The sequence below is a fragment of the Pocillopora damicornis genome, chromosome 12 (genome assembly GCF_964200805.1).
Source record: "Pocillopora damicornis chromosome 12, jaPocDami1.2, whole genome shotgun sequence".
Classification (NCBI taxonomy): Eukaryota; Metazoa; Cnidaria; class Anthozoa; order Scleractinia; family Pocilloporidae; genus Pocillopora; species Pocillopora damicornis.
Window position 1 is genome coordinate 1,868,082 of NC_142681.1, and position 13,071 is coordinate 1,881,152.

General features: G+C 37.4%; 1 protein-coding gene across 3 annotated transcripts; it reads left to right on the forward strand.

The window, feature by feature from the left end:
• The first annotated feature begins 245 nt into the window (after positions 1–245).
• LOC113665510 (phosphorylase b kinase gamma catalytic chain, skeletal muscle/heart isoform) lies at positions 246–12,122 on the forward strand. Of its 3 annotated transcripts, none has more exons than XM_089190608.1 (13): positions 246–413; positions 981–1,172; positions 5,329–5,489; positions 5,745–5,799; positions 6,365–6,430; positions 7,069–7,141; positions 7,500–7,590; positions 8,057–8,147; positions 8,994–9,023; positions 9,373–9,496; positions 10,251–10,334; positions 10,478–10,519; positions 10,877–12,122. In XM_089190608.1, the coding sequence occupies exons 2-13, from the start codon at positions 991–993 to the stop codon at positions 11,228–11,230; spliced, it is 1,353 nt and encodes a 450-aa protein (XP_089046734.1). In that variant the 5' UTR covers positions 246–413; positions 981–990; the 3' UTR covers positions 11,231–12,122. The 3 variants fall into 3 exon arrangements, with proteins under 3 accessions (XP_089046734.1, XP_027037014.2, XP_027037015.2); XM_027181213.2 differs by having other exon boundaries at positions 257–413; positions 953–1,172; XM_027181214.2 differs by lacking the exons at positions 246–413; positions 981–1,172 and adding an exon at positions 3,731–4,010.
• Positions 12,123–13,071: the final 949 nt, after the last annotated feature.

The following is a 13,071-nucleotide window of genomic DNA, read 5'->3' on the forward strand; positions in this document are numbered from 1 at the left end:
CGGCTCATTAACTTGTTAAGTGGCGCTGTTATTGATGCGTAACTCCCTCTTGACGACCGCAGATAAAGCGTGGGAGTCAAGGATTACCAATATTATCAGCGCAAACTCTAAACACAGGTATCTTGCGCCAAGAAAAATATTTTTTCGCTTGATTTTTACTTGGCTCATACAACAGCCTAACTGGGAAAAAGAGATTTTTTCATGATCTAAAGCGACACTTGAGTATTAGACTGTAATTTGTTTAGTGATATCACAGGCGGTCCAAGCTCACGTCTCGATAAAAAGCCAGCGATTAATTTACGAAAGCGTCACGCGTTCTGTGAAAAGACGAAGACAGAGACAGTAATAACAGTGATGGAAAAGCAAGCTTAAAACGGCAGAAATCGCCGGAAACTACGACGGAAACACAAGATGTGAGTAAGTTATTGAATTTCAATGTTCATATTTCGAAATGTTTATTGTTGTCAATCAACCATATTACGTTCCCTATACTATTCCTTATAACTTCTTCAAATTTTCAACGGTTCTTCTCGTAACTGAACACCGAGTCACACAACGCGTGACGCTTTCATGAATCAATCGTTGGCTTTTTCTCGAGGCGTGAGCTTGGGCCGCCTGTGGTGATATCAGTAAAATTCTCACCCAGGTGCTGAATATACAATTTCATTGAAGGTACGGGATGAGTTAACTCTGGTCCTCAAAAGATCCCTATGCTTGACGGCATGTTAGATTCATTCAAATATCTTTAATTCTAATATGTTCCGTCCAAATGCTTATTTTGCCTGGTTACTCGTTCTTTCTGATTTCCTCGTTCAACATGGAAAAAGATACATCTTCCCGCATCACTAGAGATGATTAGCCTGAGTCATTGTTCTCCCCTGTATAAATTTCCATTATCAAGTAATTGTTTGTTGTTCATGGACCTCACATTTGACTTCTTCATTCATCATAGACTAACTACCCGCCCTCTCGTCAGTTAGATCCTTCGACATGGGCCACAGCGGAGATGATTTTACATTAGCACTGGAAAGTTCTCAACAAGTTGATCTCCGCTTCACGAAACACTCTCTTCACCTAGAAGTTGCGGCGCATTTTGATGATGATGATGAACCATCAACTGAATTTGCCGACAAGTACCGTTATGAAGGAGAAACTGGAGAAAAATTAGGCGAGTAAGTGTACAATTTTTCGGTGAGATTTTGCCGCCATATAAATTAAACCCGCCGGCGAAAGGATCCTATCATCGCTGTAATAGGACTGGTGGTACAACCCTGTAGATTTTCATTTTATTCTTTGTTTTTTAAATGTTTAATTGGATTAATTCAATGATTCAAATGGACTGAATTTTCAGTCTGTGGGCGGATTCGCCAATATGAAGTTTCACTGTGTCGGGTGTTGACTCTACAAAGTTGCACTTAAGAAAAGACAATAAATCCTCCGTCAACACAAGTAGCGCAAAATTTTAATGACAACAATCGAATAATTTCAGCCGTCATCGGGTTCGCTTATTTCAGCTGTTATCAATCAAAGCTAAGCTGGTGGGCAAATCGAACAAACTTTGCATAGCCCAAAAGAAGGGGGTTAAAGCTTTGGACTCACGGAAAACAGAAGAAAAAAATTAAGATATACAAATTTATCGCTTCCGCAGAAACACGTATTCATCAATTTTTTTTATGAAACGAAATAATAATTGAGGTAACTTCAAATCAGCCTACAAGAATGACTTCATACGCGATTACGACTCAATTATGCAATAAAAAAAAACTTATTAAGCGAAATTCCGCGTCAGACTGATGGCAATCATGGCCAAAACCTTGTTTCTCTTGATATTAAGGGTGTACTAGAGGACTCAGTCGATCTTTGATTCCTCCTAGACATGGTTTGGACTGTTAACATTTAAAATTACTGCGATTTGTTGTCAATTTGCACTTGACTGGCTTTTACGCCCGCAAAAATACCGCTCCTGCCAGGCATGGTAATTTCATTCCGTCAGTGCGAAATGCGTCAACGGAAAATGAGTTAGTGCGGTGACGCCTGACGCGCCATGTTCATTCGTTTGTTTGCCTTAAATAATTGGCTAGATTTTATTTATATATTGGTCATATGACGTTGATATTCCTTCAGTTTTGTTAAGTGAGGCAGTGTCATGCTGCCAAGTTGATATTGTTTGTGTTTCCTAACGAAAGAGTACGGACAAAACTTAATAGAAATAAGCTGAAAATAGCATCGTCGCCGGCAGCCGACGGCTCCTTTTTTTTTTCAGCTCATAGTTAAAGAACCACCTTTTACAACTAGAATGAACTGAATACTGGGTAGCCTGTGATTGGGCATCACCAATGCTGTATAAGAGTACATTCACGCAGCTGACGTGAAAAAATAATAATATTCCTTGTTCGGTTCTAGATGACGAACTTTGTCCCTTCTGTTTTTGAAGAGTTTGAGAGATCATCTCCGATCTGAACAAACAAAGTCAATACTGACAAGAGCTCTTTATGAGCAAAAGAAACAAAGAAACCAAGACGAACATCGTTCTTGGTGACTTAGAACAGTAGAAACTACCTCTCTGACATGGGACAAATCATCGCTCTGTAGTGTGTTCTGTCCGTAATAACTTGAGGCATTGTTGGTTACTTTAGGTTCTAACCACACACTGACGTCATTGAGTGATCTCTTCATTTGCCAAAGCGGAATTTTTTTTGTTTCACTAATCATAGCTTAGTAAAACAGTCAGATAAATTCACGATAAGACATGGTCATGTAACAAGGATAAATTAACTAGCTCCTAGGGGTAGGTATGGCCGAGGAATCTCAGCTTTTGTCACAACAATTTCACCGGGTATGACCGTGCTAAAAACTTCTACTGTCGTCGCACTCCATGTAGTGCGTCATAAGTGCTCTCAGTCTGCAAAAAATTTCCGTCACCGACTTTCCATGCGACGTCTATGGGACAACGTGAAGACTCACTTTCCTGTTTTCCGAGTAAGACGGGTATGGGATGGACGTGTCATGTGATCGAATGAATGATAAGACTGTTTATCACTGAAAATTCTACCATGTCTAACATTGTAATGTTTTAGTCCGTTGCAAAGTTTTACATAGTAAATAAAAGATTTTCTCTGACAAACCGACTTCCACCCTCCCCCCCTTGTTCCGAAGGGGTGGCGGCGGAGTGTCTGAAAAGGGGGGGGGGGGGGGCAGATGATAGATTCCACCGCAAACAGTTGAGGTCAAAGTGGCTTTCTTCCCAAACAACTTCGACTCCCAGTTTCCTCAAGGATGCAAAAGAAACACCAGCTTTATTATGGTTTTGTTCATCAGCTCCAGAGGTTTTACTTCGGTTAGGCAAAGATCTTCCGAGTTCATGAGATACGATTAGTGTGAAACTTGCTACGCGGCAGCTCCTTTACCAACTAAGTATTAATGATGTGGAAATTTCTGAGTAGTGCGCAGAAGTCACGCCATGTTCACAAAACATTGGACTTGGCCAAATTGCTAAATGATGAAATACCTTTCAGTGGTAAGAAGTTGTGAAATTATAGCAAATCAGTATATTTAAGTTACGACTGAAGTGTGAAGGAGAAATTTTACGAGGTTACATCTGAAATTCTCCATTTTAACTTTGTAGTGAACTCCATTAAGGGTTTTGCTCTTCAGTCAGGACTCACGTTGGATGGGACGTAAGTCACGATCGGCACGTGTTTTTATTGTTTTCATTAAGTGTACCGCTGACCACAAAATACTCAAGATACGTTCCCTGAATAAAAACTGAAGTCGGGCTTTTCTTTAGCTGCAACAAATAAATGCTCGAAGATTTAGTGCCCCAGTGATTTACATCTTGTCGAGATGACTCTTTTTAGAAGACTTGAGAGCTATGTTTGAGATTCGAGGGTGGAAACTCAGTGACTTGGCATTCGTGAAATGACAGAGTTTGACTTGGAAGATGGGCCTTTAGGAAGCGAAGCAACCGGCGGATTTTCCGACAAATATGAAGTTAAAGAGAAATTGGGCGCGTAAGTAGACATTTCTTGGCTTTTAATTCAGGTTGATGTCTCAAGAAAGAGCCCATAATCTCATGTGATGTCAGTCAGGGTTGTTTTCAAACAATCGACATAAATCCTGGCGTGTCGTACGGTGAAGACCTTGCATTATTGCACGTACGTTTGATCTGTAGTAAACGCCTCTGGAAACGCTGTTATTTGCATATCCAATTAATACTCGAGCAAACCTTGCTTAAGTTGCTTCAGTGATGTTTAACGGGACTATTGGTTTTTGTTAATGCTCAAAACCGATCCACAATACTTGAACAGATGTGACAGGAAGCTAGAGTCATGTCGAAATCTGTTGAACACGTATTCCTGCTCTATCTAGTACATCAGTGAACACCACGCTCCAATGTTTGTCTACTATGATCGTAAAGAAGTTGTGAGATTGCGTAATAGGGCCATCGCTAGCAGTGAAGTTTGACCGACTTAGCATCGAAGTATGGTCCTGTACACATACATGACTTGTTGCAAAGCAAGCTATAACCTATCGCTTAATTCGCAGAACATTGATTTATGGGATCAAATGTCGCGCGTGACTCGAACAAATTGACACCTTTCTTTGATCCGGGTAGAGAGTTAATTCAATTATTATGGTCGAAACAAGGTGATGCTCATTCACTTTGGAAGTACAGTACTCTCTAGAGAATTTTACTCATAAGTTTCGCAATCTGTGCGTCGTTAGCGCTGTTGGTTGTATCTTTACATGTGCATTTCCTGTCTAATCGTGTTCATGATTACTAAAAAATCAAATATGAATTACAATCTTCTATGTCAGTTTATGCTCCAAAGTGTGGTACATCCTGATACACGATTTCAAGGCTGAAACCCTCATAGTTCAGGCGTGCTATCACAAGGATTTCCTTCAGCCATGCTGTCATAAGGATTTTCTTCCCTTAGAAATACCATAACTGCACACAAATTATGATAGTTTTTTAACATGTGTTTGATAAAGCCAATCAGTCGTTGAAAGTTTACTTTGCCCCTTGCATCACTGTGTCAGGTTAATGAATTAATTGGAAAGCATTTACCATTCTCAATCCACAACTGTTTGTCATCATTAGAGGCCTTTATTGTTTATATAATAAACAAATAATACATGATTACTAGCAGGTATGGAATTTCTCTTCTTGGGCTCAATTCAATTTGTCACTCATTTGCTGTGCTCACTAGTGAGATATAGAGTTGACCCCCAAGGATAAATTCTATATCTGTACATACCCATGTATTATCCTGTATTTCTAGAAGTCCTCATATATGAATTAAACATATTTTTAATTGCCAATAGAGGAATTTCCAGTGTGGTACGAAAATGTATCCACAAGATCACTGGAAAACCATACGCTGTGAAAATAATAGACAAGCTTAGTGATGCAGGTGTGGACATTGAAGCAACAACTCGGGATGAGGTCAGCATTCTGCTTGCTCTGCAAGGACATGAAAATATAAGTAAGCAGCCGTTGTTTATCACAATTTTTTTGTTTTTGTCATTGTTGCCCATTTTTGACATGACAAAGAGTAAACTTATAATAAAACATTGGTCAACTGAAAACAGAGTAGATAATGAAGTTTATCTCAAAGTGTTAAATGTGTTTGAACAATACATCCTTCGCAGGATTGTTACATGGTATCTTAAATTGTAAATATATCTCATCTTATCTTTCCTTACCTTATTAGTATCCTATATTGTATCTCTCTCGACAGTTGGTTTAGTTGATGTCTTTGAGTCTCCAGTGTTTTTCTTCTTGGTGTTTGAATTGTAAGTGCAAAACTGTCTATTTTACAGCAGTTCTCTGGCTAACTACATTGTTTTTTTGCTACATAAATCTGGCATGTGTATGCATCCATTAAAATAAGGAGAATAACTTTTTGCAGTATGTCTACATGATTGTGCATTAAAGAGCTTTTCAACTGAGTGTCTTCGAACCCAACCCAAAGGAATCACTGAGGCTAATTAGACTAAAAAAAATGATGCAAAGAGCAAATGATGACCAAGTTGGTATTGGTTTTTAGATTTACATTTGGTTGGGTGAATAAGTAGCACAAGTTCTGTGGACATTTTGCTGAGTTTATCATTGGAAAATCAATTGAATCCCAGAGGGCAGTCAATTGAAATTTGTGCATATACGAACATCTTTCCTTACAAGCCTGTTCATTCTCATCAATAGAAATCAGTTTTTAAAATGTAGTTTTAGACAACTGTTTTATATTGTGGTGTCGTCTCTTAACTAAAGATGAATTTGGCAAATTATGACCTGTCATAGATATACAAGTTAATTCACAGTATGTGTATTTCTAATGTTTTATTATTATGCATAATTTAGGGCTGTAAAGGGAGAACTGTTTGATCATCTCACGGACCAAGTTACTTTATCTGAGAAGAAAACCAGGTATATAGGTGCCCACAAAAATTTGCAGAAAATGCTTGAATGAATAAGGTAATTTGGTATTATCAACTGAGAACAGTGGGATTGTGGCTTGTGTGTGTGTTATGTTTTTTTTTTCTTGCGTACAGTTCCTTTGCTCTGATAAAGGGCTAACGCTCAAAACATCAGCTTTGAAACTATTAACGTAGGCCAATTTACGTTATCAACTCAGTTAATAACACCAAATTACCTAGTTATACTTAACCACCAATTCAGCACCACAGTTTCTTTCGAAACTCACCCCCTTAATTTGCTTGAATGAACTGATGGGTAAATGAATTTAGTAAGCAAAAGCATGTAGGTATCTGAATGCATTAGAACAAAAATGAAATGGAACATTCAATGTGACACATATATAGAAGAGGAGGAGGAGAATGAGTGAGAACAAACATATGCATATGGCCTTATTGTGTAATTGCATTGATGGCAAACTTATGGCCTTATTGTGTAATTCTGCAGATATCTCTCTAATGGATAAAAATCAAGTTTATGAGCATTACTTCTACATCTTGAAAGAGCAGATCAAATGTCAGAATTTTCAAATATTTACAACTTATTAAATAAATGTATACAAAAGTAGTGACTTTTATGTTGTATTTTAGACGTATCATGCATGAGGTATTCGGAGCTGTTAAGTTTATGCATGATCAGGACATTGTTCACAGAGATTTAAAGGTGAGTTAAAATGCCTTTGGGAATTACACCTTTGTTTACTTGTGGCTGATCCATGTGCACACCAAGTTGTGTAGGATCAGCATTGTGAACACATTACACTTTATCTTATTTGAAGAAGGTTAACATATGTACATGTACATTCTTTTTTCTTGCACACAGAACAAAGAGTGCATTTGTAACATGGATGACATATACATGTATTTGTATTTTCATAAGCTTTCCTAGAGTAGATTTGGGAGTAACCTAAACTTTATTAAACCAAGTTGAATACCAGTAAAAACAAAATTCTGATGTTCATTTCCTTTTTATGTGTTCTTGTGTACTTGAAAGCAAATTTTTTTGCAATGTTGTTTTACAGCCTGAAAACATTCTCCTTGATGAAGACTACAGAATAAAGATATCAGATTTTGGCTTTGCAGTTAAGCTGAAAGAAGGGGAAAAGCTCAGAGGTAGTTTAAAATGAAGTTTACTAACAGAAACAGCTCAAACTCTATATATTTGTTACAAGGGTGCCCCCTCTTGTCATTTTTATGACTTTGTGAACACATCCCCTCTTGACTGCCTTTGAAAGCATACAGTTTACAGCCTGTTCTTCTGTTGATACCAGACGAAAATGACAAATCAGTTCATGTGCTTGGATAGTGAAAATACACTTTTACTGTAAGCATCTGTGTGGAGGTAACATTTACTTGTCAAAGTTCCAAGTTACATGTAGGAAAGTTGTTTTAGCCATAACTCATCCACCCCTTGCAATACAAGTACACGTTTAGGCTCCTATACATGTATTTTGACTCCATGTGTGCAGAATTTATGGATTTAAACACATGTGAATAACTCAGTACAGAGATATAATCTTTTATTTCATTGGCATTTGCATATATAGTATTTTTTTATATAATATATTTTTTTCCCTAGAGCTGTGTGGTACACCTGGCTATTTGTCACCTGAAGCACTGCAGTGCTCTATGTTTGGGGATGCTCCAGGCTATTCAAAGGAAGTTGACATGTGAGATAACATTCTCCTTAAATTTTTAATTACACTAACATCACATTTTTTACATACACACATACATCAGCCTGCATAATGGTGATGGATAGAGACAAACTTATCAGCAAGAAAATTGGATGATACCTTGATATTACACCAAACTCTTATGATTGCCTTACAAGGAAATGTGAGGCAGCTAGTTAGGAGAATTACAAATCCAATCTTTAAAGTTACAGGGTTGAGAGACTTCTGTGTACATTTTTAAAGCTAGGGTATTTTGAAGACTTTTATACCCTGCTCTATAATATTTACCAGCATGAAAAATAAGTAGAAATAAAAACTCTCATGTAAATATGTTTTGTCATATTGTCACTTGGTTGAGCAACGACAAGCTGTCTGTAATAGCTACCGTTATTTGTCTTTTTTAATAACTGATTGCAAAATTGTAAGCTCTTCCCGAGCGAATTCGTCCCACACATCGGCAGGCTATTACTCGCCAGTCACATTATTTCGTGTTCATGCACACTTTTCCCTCCCCCACACCATTAAGGAAAGAATAGTATCAAAAATTAACAAAGTTAGCAATACATGCACTCTATGACGATCTCGTTATTGCTACTTAAAAGAGGCTTGAAAATTCTCAAGTCTTAATGAAACAACCTAAAATTGTTTGCCATCTTTAAATGATGAAGAGAATTCTATTCTAAACTACTGAGAGAGGTTTGCCCCTTCCATCTGCCGTCATATTCGAAAATGTCTGCATCACTGTTGTATTTTCTTCTTTGCATGGAACAAGAGTGTCCTCATATACCTGTTAGCGACTGAAATGTTTTTAACTTCCCTTTTTTTGTTTTTATTTTCCAGGTGGGCATGTGGAGTGATCATGTATACTTTGTAAGTATTTTTAAGAAAAATTATTAATTTTGATTTGTCATATAGTTCTGTATCTTTACAAATAGTATGTATCATCTTTTATACATCACTGAAATGTCAAAATAGCAAATCAAATTAAATTTTGACAGGAAATACATGTATATGTAGGTTGTCATTAAGACAAAAATTAGACTCAACCTCTCAACTTCTAGATGTGATTAACATGTCACTTCTCCCTGTAATATCTACACATTATCCAGTAAACAAGTCATGAGAATTCTCAAACTTGATATCTACAATCAGATCCTGGGAGTTAAAGGGTTACATGAACAAAGGTGATGCTCATTGTGACATCACTTCATTTTGACAGGCTTGTGGGCTGCCCTCCCTTCTGGCATCGCCGACAAGTTACCATGCTGCGGTCAATAATGGAGGGAAGATACCATTTTCACAGTCCAGAATGGGACGACATTTCTGAGTCAGCCAAAGATTTGGTGAGTTCCAGTGTACCAGAGAAAATATAATTTAAAGGAGCTGTGTCACGATATTAATTTGGGTAATTCTTGGCGTGAAATTGCGCCTAATACAGGCGCCAATGCAACTAAATTTTTCACTTTGGCGACCAAATCCTGAAAATTTGTCGCCAAATTGGCGACTAGAATGCTTCATCATATCCTTACTTAGAGATATAGAGAATTAAAAAGATCAGAAAAGATAAATCCGCGGTAAACTTCCTCGTTAAGTTTGTTTCCAAAACGCAGCACATGCATCTCGATCGATAACTAGACGTCATTTAGATTTAGATTTAGGTGAGCTTGAACGTTGTATGTCATCCATTCTAGTGTCCACGTTGTAGCATGTTTAAGATCTTTTTCCTGATTTAATTTTGAAGGGTCTATCTAGAACGCTGACAGCATTAAAAAAAGGCTTTGTCTTTCTTTATAAATGGCGACCAACTTTTTTGAATTGGCTACCACTTTGAATAATTTAGGAGCCAAGTGGCTATCTGAAAAAAAAATTAATTTCACGCGCTGTAATTCATATTTCTGTGATCTGCAAAGTTACAGTAGCACCACTTAGAAAAAGACTACCAAGTAGAAACTTGGAAATATAGATAAACAGAAAGTAACGGTGAACCAAGAGGGAACACAGAGGACTAAGGATGAAGAAAATAGCAACTGATTGTATGAAAACAAACTTGAGAATTTTTTAAATACTGTAGCAAACGTGGTTTCTTTTCTTTTCCAGATTTCAAAGCTTCTAGTTGTTCATCCTAAAGGAAGATTAACTGCAGAGCAAGCTCTTGAACATGCCTGGTTCCAAGGAGCTCAGGTTTGTTATTTAGACTGTCATCGTAAACGAAAACTTTGCTTTAATATGTACGATGTATTGATTGCCTACCCTGTGCTATTTATTACTATATATTAATATTTTTATTTAATATACTTATCTGTATCTGTATTTTAAATTTGCAGCAGGCGAAAAATGATGGATTTTCTGCAAGGTGGAAATTCAAGGTAGCTCCAAATTCCTTTTTGATAATTAAACATATTAATAATTGGTGCTTTCATGTAGTAGTCAATACAGGTTCCCGATAAATATATGGAGTATTAATGTAGAGTTCGTCTGTCAAAAATATAATTGCAAACTATACTTAGAGCACAGCTTCGGGAAAAGGGAAAGTGTCCCAGGCAAGAGGTGTCGCTTCTACAGAGGTAACAGAATTAAAGGTTGTTCCGTCAGGACATCAGATTTTTTCCCTTGAATCGATGGGTCCCCAGAAAAGGACTAGCCACGGTGAATTTTACCATTTATTTAAAGGTCTGTGAATACTTTGCTAATTTACTCACAAATCAATGTTTATTTGTTATTAGGGAACCGTTATTGCCCTTATAGCGGTCAGAGAATTCTACAAGTTTGCAAAGAATAAACTTCAACCAGTGACATTTGATACGATTCTTCGGGAACCTTATGGCGTGAAACCTTTGCGTAAAATGATCGATGGATGTGCGTTCAGGATTTACGGACATTGGGTTAAACGCAACAAGGACGAAAATCAAAACAGGGCTGCGCTATTTGAAAATAAACCTCACAAAGAGAGATACAATGGCAATGGAGATATGCCAAGGAAGATCAGTAACCTTGACACGTATAACGCGTCCTTTCGGATGTCATCTATGGGGTTGATTCAGTACAAATCCGTTAGAAAACTGAATCCGAGCAACTAAAGGAGAAGCTGTACAGAGAAGTTGTCGATGTTTTGTCCTTCTGTGGCTGAAGTAGCTGTTTGGAAGAAAAAATTGCTTCGTTCAGACTTGGCGTAACCAACGCCAAGCAGATGCAAGCAAACACGGGCGTTTTCTTTTGCAACAGCCTGGGTTCCATACTTTAAAGATGTAAATTTTCACGGGGTACTTTGTAAAGAGTTTTATTTCCGGTTGGTTAACAGACTCACGAATTATAGTGACCCTTGTGAAATATCTCAAGCAATGGTAAAAGAATGAGACCGCTCGACTTTGTCATAGCTTACCACGAAAATGGAAATGATGTCAATTAAGGAAAACAGAGGGCAGAAATTTTGATTCGCGCAATATTTGATGGTGGCATGAAAGTAAGTTACTAGGTGATGTCTAGTCACTGGAAGCCCTCGCCCTTACTCGTGAAGCCAACTCCCGCGTAACAAACAGTATTTTTCAGTATAAGAATATATACCGCATGGAGCTTTGTTTCAACGGAGTATTGTTGCAAATTTCTGCATTTTCGAGTGCTTATGGCCAAGTGTTTCTCTGACCTCACTTCGCTGCATTGCAGCATTTAAGTTTTTCAGAACTTCTTCCCACTGGACAGTCTTGTCTTGATCTCAATCTACTCCTATTTAAATTTTTTCTTATCTGAGGATAAAAGGCTGAGGGTTTGTATATTAGCTAAGTAGTATGGATCTAGAACGTAACACAGATGATAGTGACCTTGATGAAGGGAATGTTGGTTAACAGAAAATTCCACGACACGTTTATTTACAAGTATTTATTTTCGTTCTTGAGAGTGTCGAGAGTGACCTCAAAGAGGCATTTATTTACTTAGTTCTTTCGTTGTAATTCAAGATGAATAAAAAATGAAGACAAACTGACCGGTTTTTATGCACTTTGGTTGTGGGGTCCTTGGGGGTCTGTTACTCGTCATGTTCATGCCAAAGTTATTTTGCAAGGAGTTGGTGGGAAAAGAAAACTTCTAAACAAAACGTAGAGTGGGTTAGTTATGAGGTTGATGGGAAGAAATGTTAGAGTGGCTTCCTTTGTTTTCAAACAAAAAGAAAAAGAGATTTCCCAGATCTTTTTATTCCTGTTTATGAGGTGTTGGAGAGAAGTGTATTTTTCTGCTCTAAACGATTGAAAGGTGTTCAAATCTTCCTTTGAATGATCGTGAAAGGAACAACTTCTGGGTTTGGACTTCGGGATGCAGTATTCCCATAAATATCATTTGCGGAGTCGAACTCTTCGGAAAGAGCACTAGTGACAAATGTTGAATTTGTAAAACAAACAATAAGTGAAATTGTATAGAGGACGTAATACGATGGAACACGCAAAACATGCTAAGAAATAATACTGAAAAGACGGAGGGTATACTATTTACATCCCGGTTTACCAAGATACCTAACATCGAGAAGCTCTCTTTTGCCAACACCGTCATTGAACTAACTGAGAGAGTTTGTGATCTTGGTGTTAATTTAGATAAAAGCCTATCACTGACATACCACATAGACGAGACATGTAAGAAAGCAACTGACACCATATCACGTCCACTGGTCGCATTTGCAAATATATCACCATGGAAAATCTAGATCTCAAACTGTTAGTTAATGCACTAGTGATATCACGTCTGGACTATTGTAATAATATCCTTTATGGTCTCCCAGACGGTCTAGAAAAGTCTATCGGATTCTGTTAAAAATACAACATATCTTTCATCTTTTAAATCTGCCTTCAAAACATTCTTGTTTCGGAAAGTTTATTTGATTTATTTTACGAGGAACTGTACTTCGCTTTCAAGTCACCTAATTTTTTAAATAATT